The sequence below is a fragment of the Cynocephalus volans genome, chromosome 1 (genome assembly GCF_027409185.1).
Source record: "Cynocephalus volans isolate mCynVol1 chromosome 1, mCynVol1.pri, whole genome shotgun sequence".
Classification (NCBI taxonomy): domain Eukaryota; kingdom Metazoa; phylum Chordata; class Mammalia; order Dermoptera; family Cynocephalidae; genus Cynocephalus; species Cynocephalus volans.
Genome location: NC_084460.1, coordinates 57,705,857 through 57,719,593, shown reverse-complemented (window position 1 = coordinate 57,719,593; position 13,737 = coordinate 57,705,857). Strand labels below are relative to the sequence as shown.

The 13,737-nt window shown below is 63.4% G+C and overlaps 2 protein-coding genes across 2 annotated transcripts; one reads left to right on the top strand and one right to left on the bottom strand.

The window, feature by feature from the left end:
* Positions 1-2,042: 2,042 nt before the first annotated feature.
* On the top strand, positions 2,043-3,450 carry SOX18 (SRY-box transcription factor 18). Its single transcript, XM_063086932.1, has 2 exons — positions 2,043-2,382; positions 2,528-3,450. Exons 1-2 carry the CDS (start codon positions 2,043-2,045, stop codon positions 3,301-3,303), a joined length of 1,116 nt encoding a protein of 371 aa, XP_062943002.1. The 3' UTR covers positions 3,304-3,450.
* A 7,759-nt stretch (positions 3,451-11,209) lies between these two features.
* On the bottom strand, positions 11,210-13,492 carry C1H20orf204 (chromosome 1 C20orf204 homolog). The gene is made up of 4 exons (XM_063098120.1): positions 13,376-13,492; positions 11,697-11,972; positions 11,468-11,620; positions 11,210-11,347 (listed from the first exon to the last, which is right to left on the bottom strand). The coding sequence occupies exons 1-4, from the start codon at positions 13,490-13,492 to the stop codon at positions 11,210-11,212; spliced, it is 684 nt and encodes a 227-aa protein (XP_062954190.1).
* Between the last annotated feature and the right edge of the window lie 245 nt (positions 13,493-13,737).

The following is a 13,737-nucleotide window of genomic DNA, read 5'->3' as shown; positions in this document are numbered from 1 at the left end:
CTCCCTGCCCAGCTCCAGGTCACAGGACATGACAGCCGGACACCTGAGTCCCCACACAGCTCTGCCAAGAGGGAGGACCACTGGCTGGCGCCAGGCGAGGCGGCTGCAGGGGTGGAGGGATGAGGATGAGGTAATGCTGGTGCTGCCCACACTGTGTTTGGAGCAGCTGGAACGGCTGGAGCTGCAGTAGCTGCAGGGGGCCAGGCAGCGCCCCCCAGGAACTGCAAGTCCACCCCAATGTAGGCTGCTGTGCAGGATCACGGAGGCCTCCTTTCCCCCCAGTCCAGCCACTGCCCAAGCTGAGTCAGGCCCTGGCAACCCCAGACTGCACCCCTAAGGCTGTGGGTAGAGGTAGCCTCTGCCAAGCGCTGGCTGAGGGTGACCCATCCCCCAACCTGGAGTCTTCTCACAGCTCTCCACCCCCACACCACACCCCTAGCCAAAGCCTGTCCATCCCGGTGCCCTCCACCCTTTCCAGCCTCCAGAGAAAAGCCAGAGACCCAAGTGCCCACAAGATGCCAGCCCTGGCTCTGTCCCGAAATTAGGTGTTTGGGACCTGCAGGCCAGGGGAGATCTGGAGACCAGCCTGGGAAGCCCAGCCCTTTATCGCCTTGGTGATGAATGGTCACCACCGAGACCCTACATGGCAGAATGAGATGTAGGGACATGGGGATGGGCTGGACACTGGCTATGCCTCTGGTTGAGGGACCCCTGTAGGGGTGCTGGCCTCTCCCCAGAGCAGGAGTGCCCTGAGGCAGCTTGAGAATAGCCACTGGGGGTGCAACAGGACCAACATGCTATCCACCTGATCACAAGCTGACTGTATGTTGTCCAGAGGGGCCACCAGGGAGACAGCAAGAGTCCCAGCCCCACAGGCCAAGGGTCACGGACCCTGTGGCCTCAAACCACAGAGCTCCCCACATTCAGAGTGGATGTGCAGAAAGGGGGGCCGAATCCTGACCCCACCTGGACGGCTGCTGAAGACACTCAATTCTCCCTCCATAGAACCACACTTGGCAAAGAGACTTCTGGAGCCCAGAACCCCTCCTGATAGGGTGAGATAGGAACAGTGAGAATTGAGGAAGCTGGAAGCGCCTCTGGAAGCCTTTCCAGGTCCCATGGCCCAGGGGAGGGGCCCCCAGGAAGGACCGAGCCTCCCCAGCCTTTCCCTGCCTCACCAGTCCAGCTCCACGCACTCTCTTGCTGTAGCTGTGGCCTGGGCTGGGCAGAGGAGCCAGCTGTTGCCAGTCCCAGCTCCCCACCCCGATGGGCTCTGCACCCCTCTATCCTCCACTCTCCCTCCCGGTACCAGCTTTTCCTGTTCCAGAGTTGATTTGGGAGAACCACCTCCTCCTTTAACTCCACAGACAGGCTTGGGGGAGGTGTTCCAAGTCCTCAGTGCTGAAAGTTCCACGTGTGTGGAGGACTGGGGGCACGAACAGCCCTTGGGATCACAGCACACTCCCCCAAAAGACGGGGCGCTTCCCCCCCACCTTAGGTTTGAGCTAGACTCAAGGGAGGACATACGGCTGTCGGGACTGCATCCTCCCCAGGACTCTGTTAAAACAAGGCCCCCTCCTCCCACTGTAGAGGGGTGGGGGGAGCGGTGGCAGCCCGAGTTGGACACTGCCACCCTTCCCCAATTACCGCCCGGGGGTCTGACTTCGTGGGTGGGGTGGCCACTCAGCTCTGAAGGCCTGACAGCCCCCTGAGGACTCTCCTTACCAGAGGCTCTTTCCCACTCAGGGGTCTCTCCTTCAGAGACGGGGAGGGGGAGCCCGGCTGGGGGAGGCCGAGGCGGAATCCGGCCCTGACGGAGAAGAAAGGGCGCCCCCGGCGAGGGGGCGGCCCCGCCCCGCCCCGCCCGCCCCGCCTCGGATTGGCCCCGCGCCCCTATATCTGGGCGCCCGCCCGGCGCGAGGCCACCGCCGTCCCCGCTGCCGTTCCTGTCGTCGCCCGCCCTCCGCGCCCGGCTCCGCAGTGCCCGCCGCCCGCCCTCCGCGCTCCCGCGCTCCGTTCCGCCAAGGCCGCGCCCAGCTGGAATGCAGAGATCGCCGCCCGGCTACGGCGCACAGGACGACCCGCCCGCCCGCCGCGACTGTGCATGGGCCCCGGGGCTAGGGGCCGCCGCTGAGCCGCGCGGCCTCCTCGCCGCGCCCGCCGCTCCCGCCTCGCCGCCCAGCCCGCCGCGCAGCCCGCCGCACAGCCCCGAGCCCGGGCGCTATGGCCTCAGCCCGGCCGGCCGCGGGGAACGCCAGACGGCCGACGAGTCGCGCATCCGGCGGCCCATGAACGCCTTCATGGTGTGGGCGAAGGACGAGCGCAAGCGGCTGGCCCAGCAGAACCCGGACCTGCACAACGCGGTGCTCAGCAAGATGCTGGGTGAGCGTGGGGCGGGCGCGGGGGGGGGGGGCGCGGGCGGAAAGGGGCGCTCGGCTGCGGGCGGAGACGGGTGTTGGGGGCGCGCCCGGGGCGCACGCGGGGCCCGGCCGACGGCGGCGCACTGACGGGCGCCCGCGGCCCGCAGGCAAAGCGTGGAAGGAGCTGAACGCGGCGGAGAAGCGGCCCTTCGTGGAGGAGGCCGAGCGGCTGCGCGTGCAGCACTTGCGCGACCACCCCAACTACAAGTACCGGCCGCGCCGCAAGAAGCAGGCGCGCAAGGCCCGGCGGCTGGAGCCCGGCCTCCTGCTCCCGGGCCTCGCGCCCCCGCCGCCGGCGCCGGGCTCGACCCGCTCCTACCGGGAGCTGCCCCCGCTGGGCGCCGAGCTCGACGGCCTGGGGCTGCCCACGCCAGAGCGCTCGCCCATGGACGGCCTGGACCCCGGCGAGGCCGCCTTCTTCCCCCCGCCCGCGGCGCCCGAGGACTGCGCGCCGCGGACCTTCCGCGCGCCCTACGCGCCCACCGACTTGCCCCGGGAGCCCAGCGGCTGCTACGGGGCACCCCTGGCCGAGGCGCTCAGGACCGCGCCTCCCGCCGCGCCGCTCTCCGGCCTCTACTACGGCGCCCTGGGCGCGCCGGGCCCGTACCCCGGCCCTCTGTCGCCGCCGCCCGAGGCCCCGCCGCTCGAGGGCGCCGAGCCTCTGGGGCCCGCCGCTGACCTGTGGGCCGACGTGGACCTCACCGAGTTCGACCAGTACCTCAACTGCAGCCGGACTCGGCCCGACGCCGCCGGGCTCCCGTACCACGTGGCGCTGGCCAAGCTGGGCCCACGCGCCATGTCCTGCCCTGAGGAGAGCAGCCTGATCTCGGCGCTGTCCGACGCCAGCAGCGCCGTCTACTACAGCGCGTGCATCTCGGGCTAAGCCGCCGTGTCCACGCCGCCCCCCGCCCCAACCCGCCAGCTCCCCAGCTTCGGGCCGCCCGCCCTCAGGGGACTCGACTGTCCCGGGCTTTTCCAGGAAGCCCAGGCTTAGGACTTCTGGGCCGGCCCTGCCAGGGCTGAGATTTTGAAGCGCCTAATCCTCCTGCAGTGTATTTTCTAGAACCAGATCATATTTTTCAGTTTGCCTTTTTATATACATAATACAACATATTTAATTTTTAATTAAACTTTTAAGCATTTTCTTCCAACGGGTTTCGGTGATCAAAAGCGTCAGTGGAACACGGGCTTTTTTTAATACGAGGAACAGCGATGTTTATTTGCTGTAAAGGAGAAGCGGGGAGCTGGGTCCCCCTGCACCGGGCGAGGCCATAATAAAGCGCTTGGGCCTCTCCTCTACACTCATCTCCCCCAGGGAGCCTGACTCCCAGCTCGAATCCGCAGCACTCCTCCAGACAGAATAGGAGGGGGGAGGTCTGGGGTTTCATACTCCCCACTTTCCCAGCCCTCCATTCCCCTCCGGCCCCACTCCCCATTTTAACTCAAGCCTCATGGGGGTCAGACAAGCCAACAATCCCCCACACCCACACCCTGATTTCATCATCTTCACCCCTCCTCCAGACCTCCTCCAAGCCCAGGGACTGCCCAAGACAGCACCCCTCGGAGAGGGAGGCCGGCAGGTTGAAACCTGTGTGCAGACACAGCACGGGGCAGTCAGTCATTCTCACCCCAGCGTGCCCCAGGAAGGGCAGCACTATGGCACACAGACACTGCTCCCCAGGGCGACCTGTCCAGCTCTGCTCAGAGACAGAGGGTCGATGACCCGGGCAAGGGGGCCAGGCATCACACCTTAAGCCCCCCAACTCTGGAGCCTCATTACATCAGCCCTGTGCCCTTCCCAGGAGGACAGGACGCCCTCTTTCCATGCCGCTTTGGTCCTCCCAGGGCCCATCACTGGACAAGCCCATGTATTCAGAGAAGGCTGGAACAATCACCCCCAGAAGTGGACCCCTGCACACTCACACACTTGCCAGCGCCTAACAGGTCTTCTAAGACAAGAGGAGGGCTCCTGTGTCCCCTTCCTTTGTGGGAGGGGCCTGTCCTGTCCCAGCCCCCTACCCTAGCATACCCCTGGAGTGGGTGGGGGCAGGAGTCCAGCTGGTCCTTGACAACCCTGATGTGGAAAAATCACTCAGCTCAGTCTCCCATGTGGCCTGAGCGTGGGTGTCTGTGGCTCTGCATGTGTGTGGCAGGTGTGTGTGTGTGACTGTCAGTGTAGCACAAAGCTGTGCCTGTGTGACCATCCCTGTGGGTGACTGCATGTGTGACAAGCCTGTGGCTGGATGTGTGTGCCCATGGGGGGAGGGGGGAGGGATTGGGCTGTTTTATAGGTGTCCTGCCTCTAGAAGGCTGAGTGACATCATATCTGTGTTGACTGGCATGAACCCCACGCCTCAAACAGTGGAGTAGGGGGAACCACAGCTGGGCCCCCCGTCCCTAGCCCATCAGTATCAGAGCCCTGAGAAGACAAAGGGACAGAGAGACACGTAGAAGGGACAAACACACAAGCTGAGAATGGCAGGAGATGGACTCAAAGGTGGAGAGAGATGCCCCAGGTGGGTAGAGGGCTGCCCCAGGTGTGGGACCACCCCCATCAGGGCAGGAGAGAGAGGATGGCTCAGTGGACAACCCCCAAGTACCTCCCTGCTTGGGTCAGGGCATCTTCCCACCTGCACCCAACCCTGCAACAGCCATAGACACACACAGAGAACAGTGCTGGATGGACAGACATGGCCCCAGTGCAGCCCAGAGCAGCATTCCCATGGCCAGGACACATCCCCCATTCTGAGTTCCTCATCACCATCCCACCCAGAGGGTCTGTCCCTCCAGGCCAATGGAGTGGGGAGCTTCAAGGGTGACTTGAGGTGGCAGTGTGGCCCCATTGTGTGAGGAGGGAACAGAGTGGGTTGCTTCCTAGAAGCCCTTCCCCAAGTGCCAGGGTGGGAGGCCAGTGGGGGGCCCAATTTGGAGCAAGTCCTGGCACCAGGGGCTGGGAGCACCCAGGAGCAGGATAAGAAGGAAAACCTGAAAGGCTCCCATCAAGGGCAGCTGGTTCCAACAGCGGCTCCTCAGCAGTGGTGGATGGGTGCTGAGTGTACGGGTGGGTCTCCTTGCAGGACCCTCTGCCCAGTCCCCTGCCTGAGGAGCTCTCCTCCTAGGCAGGACCACAGCCCCAGGGCCTGGGTGGCTCCAGCCCTGGGCACTGGCTTCACCCCCACTCCCATCCACCACCTCCACCCCTGCCCTGTCTGCCTCCTTCTCTGAGGGTCCGAGAAGGGAAGTCCCCACCCCTGCTCCTGCTGAGTCAGGCCCGCCAGGAACAGACCCTGGCAGCCTAGCTCCTGGCGGGAAACTCTAGCAGTCCTGCCTGGCACTAGCCATAGTTCCCCTGTCCCACTAACAGCCCTGCCGGTCACTCCAGAGTAAGGCCTTAACCCTCCCCAGCAGGCAGCCCAGGGTAGAGCTCAGGGAAACTGGGGGCTGAGGGCAAGTGTGGTGCACCCCTCTCCACAGCAGATCCAGTCATCACCTGGACACCCTTGGGGACACCAACTCCCACACACCTGACCCCAACAAGACCCTGCTGGGGCAGGCGAGGAGGGAAAGCGTGTGTGGGGACTGTGGCCTCCCTCCAGCCCCTCCACTCAACTGGACAGACACTCTAGAAAACCCAATGACTTAACTTACATTCTATAAGACCTACACAAATTTTAAGTGTACAGTGCAGTGATTCCGGTTGTGAGCCAGCACCACTAATTTTAGAGCCTTTTCATTACCCCAGACAGAAACCCGTTTCTCCCTTTTCTTCCCTCCTCCTGCCTCTGATAAACACTAAGCTGCTTTAGATCTCTGTGGCTGTGCCTGTTCTGCACATGCCATGTAAGTGGAATTATATACCACAGTGGCCTCTTGTGTCTGGCTTGGTTCACTCAGCATGGTGTTTTGAAGGTTCATGACTGTTGCAGCACATGTGAAGACTTCGTTCCTTTTCATGACTGAATAATATTCCATTGTTGTCTGGTTATACCAATTTCATTTATCTGCTCATCAATTGATGTACAATTGGATTGTTTCTATTTTTCACCTACTGTGAATACTGCAGCTATGAACACTTGTGTGCAAAGTTCTGTGTGGATGTGTGTTTTCATTAAAATTACAATTATATTGTATCTCTATAAAGACCAAGTCTGGGCAATAGGTTAAGTATCTCCAACCCATGTGCTAGAGCAGCTGACCCAGAAAGAGGGATACAGAGCGGCTGACCTCCAATCCCAAACAGGCACCCCAAAACTAAGGCTCTGCAGGGAATGGCTCAGCACACCCACCACTCCTGCCTTGGGCTGGGGTGTGGGGACAAGGAGCAGGATCTGATCTAGGCCTACAGGAGAGTCGTGGCCAAGTGTGTGAGTGCGGGGAGGGGGCCCTGAGTCCAGGACCTGGAGAGGGGAGGATGGGAGCCCTGAGGCTCTCAGCTTGTCTCAGCCCGCTCTGACACCCACCTCGGTCTCCCAGGGCAGCCCCGTCTCCCATGCCTGCCCGCCTGCGAGAAAACAGGAAGCGGCGTGCATGGCGGGGCTGGGAGGAAGCGCAGGAAGCTGCCGGTGGGCGCGGCGCTTATCTCGGGCTGCAGCCCCGACCCCTGGCCTTATGCCGGGCAGGGGGCACCGGGGGCGGCCTGAGGACAGGGCCTGCTCACCTGGTGGGGAGCCCTGGCCGCCTCTTCCCCAACCCACAACTGTCACAACTGGGCTATGGGAAGGAGGTGATGAGCCCACCACAGGAGTCTACTGAGCCAGGCTGGTGTCCCCTCCACAGACAGCCTGGAGGCCACCCAGGAGTCAGCGCTGAACCCCTGGACATCCCACCTCCCCCACAACATGCGCTGTCTGCCCCACCCCCCCAAGGACCTGACTTCCCCATTTCCCCCCAAACATGGCCTCACCTCCCCCAGCAGGTGCAACCTCCCTGCTGTTTTTTTCCGGGTTTTAATGGGGGGGGGGGCTGTTTCTGTGTTTACAAAGCTGGGTCTTTTCCTGAGGAGGGGGCAGGATGGGGACTGTCCCCGGGCCTCCTCCAGGGACCTGAAGGCCATTGGCAGGGACAATGGGCCCAAGCACCTGGCACCACCACTCCCTGCAGTGAGTTTGTGCTTCCTGGGATGGGGGACCTTGTTTGTTTCCGAGTCAGCCACAGCTGGGGCGGGCAGCCTACTCAAACACCTGCAGGCGCAGGACCTCAGACACACGCAAGGGCCCAGGGCCTACAAGGCCAGGACTCCTCCAGGCCTGGGTGCAGGTGTTTCCTCCTCTCTGTCCAGAGTGCCCACAGCCTCCAGCCCCAGCTCCAGGCGTGGGACCGAGCTCACTCAGGCCTGTCTCCCAGCTGTGGCTCCATGCTCGCAGGTCCACCCTGTCCTCACACAGGCCTTGGGCACAGCAGGCATTCACACATGTCCATCTTTCCCACCACCTCCCTCCACTCCCCCTTGCTCAGCTCAGGTCCAGCTGAGCAAAATTTCAGGACTGGGTGGAGTGCATGGGGGCATACAGAGGCATGGCCCTCGCCTCTTTGGAGGTGGGAGGTGGGAGGTAGGGTGGGGAGAGAGAGAGCATGCCAGGCAGGGTAGGGAACACACAAGCAGCAAAGTCAGGATTAACTTTTGGGTTTGGAAATCCAGACATTAGTTTGTCAGTCGCCTGAGTTCCAGATGTTCTTTAAAAGGCTCCCAGTCTAGGGAGGCCGTGGGACCCAGGCTCCCTTCAAAGCCTGCCTGGCCCCTCCTCCCAATGCTGCACATGGAGGGGGCTGGCTCCTGGGCTGCGGGAAGTTGCACAACCCTGGCCAGTGCCCTGCGGGCCCCATCTGCTACCCTGGCACAACTCCTCCTTCTGGGCACAGCCACCACCTCCCTGGAAACAGCCAAGCCCTGAGAAGGCAAGTGTGTGAGATGGGACGCTACTGTGTGGGCCCGACCCAGAAACACATTTTACAGAGGAGCCAGGCTCAGGCCACGTGGCCTGGTGTCCCGCAGGGCAGTGGCATCAGTCCATGGACACACGGGCCCATCCATTGGGTCTCCTTCCATCTTCGGGTTGGTTCTGGTCAGTTCCAGCCAGCAAACATTTGTTGAGGAGCTCATGTGCCAGCCTGTGCCAGGTGCTGGTGTGCCCAGGTGCTGGTGTACCCAGGTGCCGGTGTGTGCCATGGTGAAAAAAACATGCTTCTGTCCTCATGGAGCCACGAAGGAGCCACAGGGACCTGTGCTGAGATTAAAGTGGAGCCGAGCATCCCGGAGTACAGCTTCCTCTCTGTTCTCTGGGGCTCTTGGCAGCTCTGAGTATCTCCATGTGGCTCTGCACCTTCCCCCAGACCTAGTCTGGTTGGCAAGTGAACTTTGACCCAGAAGCCCAAAGCCCACTCTGACTCCATCCTGCATGAGGAAAGACACTGTAGTGGGTTGAAAGGTGGCCCCCTGGCTGGACTGTGGCAGGACCCTGCAGGGAGGAACCATGGGGCCAGGAAACAGGAGCTTCTAACCCACCCATGTGGTTGTGGTCCTGGACTCAGAACTCTGAGGCCTCTGCTCCTCCTTTTGTCCCCCAGGAGGCTGCGGTTTCTGTTTGAAGTTTCCTCAGTCTTGGGAGGTGGGGGCTGTCCTTTACCCATCCACCTCCCCAGCCTCTGCTGGCTCAGAACAGCAGGAAGGGAGCTGTGGGTGGGCAGAGGCTGTGGAGCAGCCAAGGAGGCCGTGCCCAGGTGCCACTAGGAGAGGTGTGATGTCCCCAAGGGACCTGGGGCTGGGGCATATCCAAGTGCAAGAAGCCAGCTGCCCCTGGAAAGAGGAGGCATGGGGAACCTGGGTGGCACCTGCATCATCCTGTCACTGTACCCAGCCCATACCCCTGGACTCTCTTACTGACCTTCTGCAGCCCCTAACTCAGCTGTCCCCACCAGCTATGTTCTGTTGCCCTGCACCTTATGCTCCACCCAAGCCTCCCTGCACCCCCCACCCCGACACTTGGCCACAGCCCAGCAAGCCCCGAACCAGCACCGTGAGCCACACACCGTCCCTGTCTGTGGCTCTTGAGCTCCCTTGGGCACCTCAAACACACCTCCACTCCCCATTAGCATTCCCAAGTTCAAGATGAGGACCCACCCAGGTACTGGGGCCAGGACCTAGGGACACCCGGAACCCCCCTCGCCCCTTCATGCCCAGGCCCACCAACCCTCCTGTAGCCTGGTAGGAGCCACAGCCTCCAGCCTCACCTCAACCACACAGCACCTCCATCCACACAGCTGCAGGTTTAACACTCTCCCTCCCCCTTGCTGAGGACCCTCCACTGCCTGCACTGTCTTGGGATAAATCCAAGCTCCTCTCCCATGCACTTTGGCCCTGGGCTGGACCCCCCACCCCACTCCCCCAGCGCCTGCCCACACTGCCCCCCATGGAGTGCACGATGCAGAAACTGCATCTGGAACACTTAAAGCACAGCCTGGGAGTCTGTTAGGGGTGCTGAAGGTGACACACAGGCACACTGAAGTCGAGAAAGGTCAGATCCCTGTCCTCTGGGCAGCGAACTCGGGGCACCATGTTCAGGGCCTGGGTTTGATTCCAGCTCTCACATCCCTGGCTGGGTCAATTGGGGCAAGTCCCGTAACCTCCCTGTGCCTCAGTTTCCTCATCCTTAAAGCAGGGACAATAGTTCTTGTTGCTCAAAAGAAATGCATTAACACCTACAGGGGGAGCTGGGTCAGGGCCAGCTTTTGTGGTAATTCCTTGCTCACGCTGACACCCCCCACCAACCACCTTTTTGTGTCTCCTGCGGGCCTCTGTTCTGACAGGGTACCAGAGGCCAGGCTGGCTTCAGTGCCTCCTGGGTCCCTCTTCCTGCCAGGGAGGGGGATGATGACAGGCCTCAGGTGCTCTACTTCCCCACTCCTCCGTGGTCCGAGATCAGGGAGGGGGCAGCACACCCCCAAGCCTATGCAGCTGTGGGTGGGAGAACCAGGGTGGGTCCACACTCTGCCAGCAAATGTAGGGTTCCAGGCACCAGAGGCTGGGTCCCGGGCCAGCCCCACAGAGGGGGCTGGGGACTCCAGTCTCTGGAGTCCGGCGATGGCCTCCCCCGCTGAGCAGCAGGAAATGGCCTGGCCAGCTCGCAGCCAGGGCCAGCAGCTCCAGCTTCCCTTCCCTTCGGGACCGTTTCCTTTATCCGGTTGTTTTGCTCCGAATTCTCCAAGCTCAGCCTTCCCCTCCCCTCCCCCTGCCTCTCCCGGCCCAGAGTGGAGCAGGACGGATACGTGACGCTTTAGGGCCCCAATGGGGTCTCAGGAGTCCCCCATCCCGCTTCCGAGACTTAGTCTGGAGCAGCGGACTGAGCCGGAGCCGCGTCCAGCGTCCCGCGCCCGCCCCCTGCCGCCCGCGACTGGGAGCGCCGCGCCGCCCCCGCCCAGGTGCGCCGGGAAGTATCGGTCCCCGGTCCCCGGTCCCCACGCCATCGCCGCCCACCGAGGCGCAAAGCCGGGACGGCCCGGGGCCCACGGCCAGGCAGGCGCAGGGAAGAAGAACCGGACCCGCAGCACCAGCTCCGTTTATTGAGGCCTCGCTCGGCGCGCGGAGAGCGAGGCCACCTACGGGACCCGCCTGCGGCCGTACGTGGCTCGCTTCTCCACGATCGCGGCCCTGCGGGCAGCGCTGGCTCCGTCAGGGGAGGGGCGAGGCCGCCAACAAAACGTCGACCAAACGCGGCTCGTCCCCAGGCTGCGCCGAGGGCCGCTCGTCCTCCGCCCTGTGCGGGGCGCCGGGGCAGGGCCAGGGGCGGGCCGCGCTAGGAGCCCCCGGGGCCCGCGGCGCGCAGCGCGAAGAGCTTCTCCCAGCAGGTGGCGACGGCGTCCAGGGCGCGCAGCAGGAGCCGCCTCCGGCCGCCGCGACGCCGGGCAGGGCGCGTCTCGGGCCGCCAGCTCCGCTGTCGGGGACGGGGCGGTCAGCAGGTGCGCAGGATCCCCCGCGCCCGCCCCCCGCAGCTCGCGTCCAGCTCCCAGGGGAGGGAGGCGGCCTGGACCCGCGCGCACCCGGGGACGCACACCTGGCGCAGCGTCCCGCAGTGGCGCCGCATCACCGCCTCGGTGCGCATGGCCACGGTCCACGCCGCGCTCTCTAGGGCCCCGCGGCGGGCCCCGGCCACCGCCCGGCGCAGGGTCCGACCCAGGGACGCGATGGACAGTAGGATACCGTGCTCCTGGGGAGGGAAGCGTGGAAAGCTGGGCGGGGGTGGCTGGGGGAGGAGGGCGTGGGTGGGGGCGCCTGCACCATACCTTCTGGGCGCTGCAGGAGGCCCCGAGCCGTCCCCGCCGTCCGGGGGCCTCGGCTTCAGTCAGGTTTTTCTGAATGAAATGGAGGTGTCTGGAGCCTGGCCCAGCCCCTTCGGTCCGCGGCCCGACCCGCCTTACCGCGGCCTGCAGGTCCTCAAAGATGATGGCGCGGTAGTAGCGCAGCACGTCGGGGACGCTGCAGGCGCGGGGCTGGGGATGGCCTGGCGCGGTCCCCAGCAGCGCCAGCAGGAGCGCCCAGAACACGGGCTTGGGGGGCACCTGGAGGGGACACCAGATTAGGGTTAGACGCCCAGACCCACACAGGGAGCAGCCCAGCAGGCATTTGTGTCAGCCGCCACAGAAGAGGCATCCCTTCCCCCATCCCTGGAATCACTGAGATAGTATAAAACAGAGATTTCACCATTGAATAAAGGCTCTAGGCAGGGGCCTGGCAGGACAAATCCCTGCCCGTTTTACAGAAGAGACAACAGGCCCACAAACCAGACCGCTCAACATGTGAGTGGTGAGTGATGGGGAGGCCATTTCACTGAGCCCTGAAGGACCCAGGAGACAGAGAGGACAGGTGCAGAGGCAGGAGGGGCCAGGCACTATGGTCTGCGTGGGAGTGAGGCTGGCAGGGAGTGAGTTCCAGAAAGATTGTGAGGGCAGGGCCTACCTGGCTGTGCACAGCTGGAGCACCGCCGGCTCTCAGGACCATACAGCAGGAGTCACCCCAGTACAGCCTCGCCCCTGGCCATGTCCTGACCACCCTAACTGCCCCTTCCAGCGCTGGGTTCTCCTCACACTGATCCCACCACCACCACCAAATGCTCCCCTCCGAGTGCCCACAGCACAGAGGTCCCCCATCTGTGGCTCTGCCCTCCCCACAGGAGCCTGGGGCAGAACCACTCTGCTAGGCATGCCCATCCCCCATCCAGTGGCTCTGCTACAGCCAGCTCACAGAGCCATGTGAACTGGGGCCCCCCTGCGCACCCATCAACTGGGAGAGGGGCAAGGGCTCAGACCTCCAATCACCCCCCCACCCTCCCAGCTACTGGGAGAGGAAGGCGGGAAAACCCCAGAGGTGACAAGGGGAGAGAGGGTCATGGAGGAGGGGGCCATCACATCTTGCCCCAACCGTTGGCCAACAGCTTTCCCCAACCGCCAGGAAGGGGACGGGCTCTCACAAGGAAGAAGCTCAAACAGACAGCAAAGGAACAGCTGATTGCCCCAGGTTCCAGCCACTCATAAGGGCCAGCTCCCAAACCGGCTCCAGGCTGGAGTCTGACAGCCTACTTGGGCTGGAAAATTAATCATGTGAACCAAGCGAGACGACAGGACTCAGCTTCCCAGCAGCACCCCAACCTTCGCCTGGAGCAGGGTGTCAGGGAGGGGGGGCGGGGGCTCCTGTCAGGGCACCCACCAGCAGTGGCTGGAAGAGCAGATGCAGCTTGCCGTGACCCCTTCTTGAACCCCCCAAGACAGCACAGCCAACTCTGGTGGGTTCAGAATTGCCGCGTCACCCCTCTGCCTACTGTGGGCCAGAGGTCACAGTGAGAACAAGAGAATGACTCCTGAGCTGACCCGCTGGAGCTGGTGGAGGGAAGCTCACTACCTGCTCTGCCCTCAGGTGGACAGACTGGCTGCCCAGGGAACCCCACAAGGCCTATCTGCAACCTTGCCCGAAGCCCAAAGGTCAGCCTCGGCCCAGCGTGGGAGCACAGGGTGGCCCGGAACCAGGAGACTCCCTCCCCCAGCTGCCGGGAAGACCAGGGCAGAAGCACCCACAGCCAGGCCATGGTGACGGGAACCAACCAGGGACTTCCCCGATGGGGCACAGAAGGACAAGCAGTGTCTCCCGGGCTGTGCACACTCCCAGCCCCTCAGCCCAAGACCCCTCCCCAGAGGCCCGAAGCTGCTCACCATGGGCCTCTCAGGGTGTCTCCCGCCCTCACACCCGCCAGCGGGCCACGCACATGGTCCTGGGGTCCTTGGGTAGTGAATGCGGCAGGCCCTCGCGCAGCCACACCAGGTCCAACTCCAG

Coding starts and splice junctions, on each gene's coding strand:
- SOX18 (XM_063086932.1), top strand. CDS start 2,043: ATGCAGAGATCGCCGCCCGGCTACGGCGCACAGGACGACCCGCCCGCC. Junction 2,383..2,527: donor GGTGCTCAGCAAGATGCTGG/GTGAGCGTGGGG, acceptor CGCGGCCCGCAG/GCAAAGCGTGGAAGGAGCTG.
- C1H20orf204 (XM_063098120.1), bottom strand. CDS start 13,492: ATGGCCTGGCTGTGGGTGCTTCTGCCCTGGTCTTCCCGGCAGCTGGGG. Junction 11,621..11,696: donor CCTCCTGCAGCGCCCAGAAG/GTATGGTGCAGG, acceptor TTCCCTCCCCAG/GAGCACGGTATCCTACTGTC. Junction 11,348..11,467: donor ACTGCGGGACGCTGCGCCAG/GTGTGCGTCCCC, acceptor CGTCCCCGACAG/CGGAGCTGGCGGCCCGAGAC.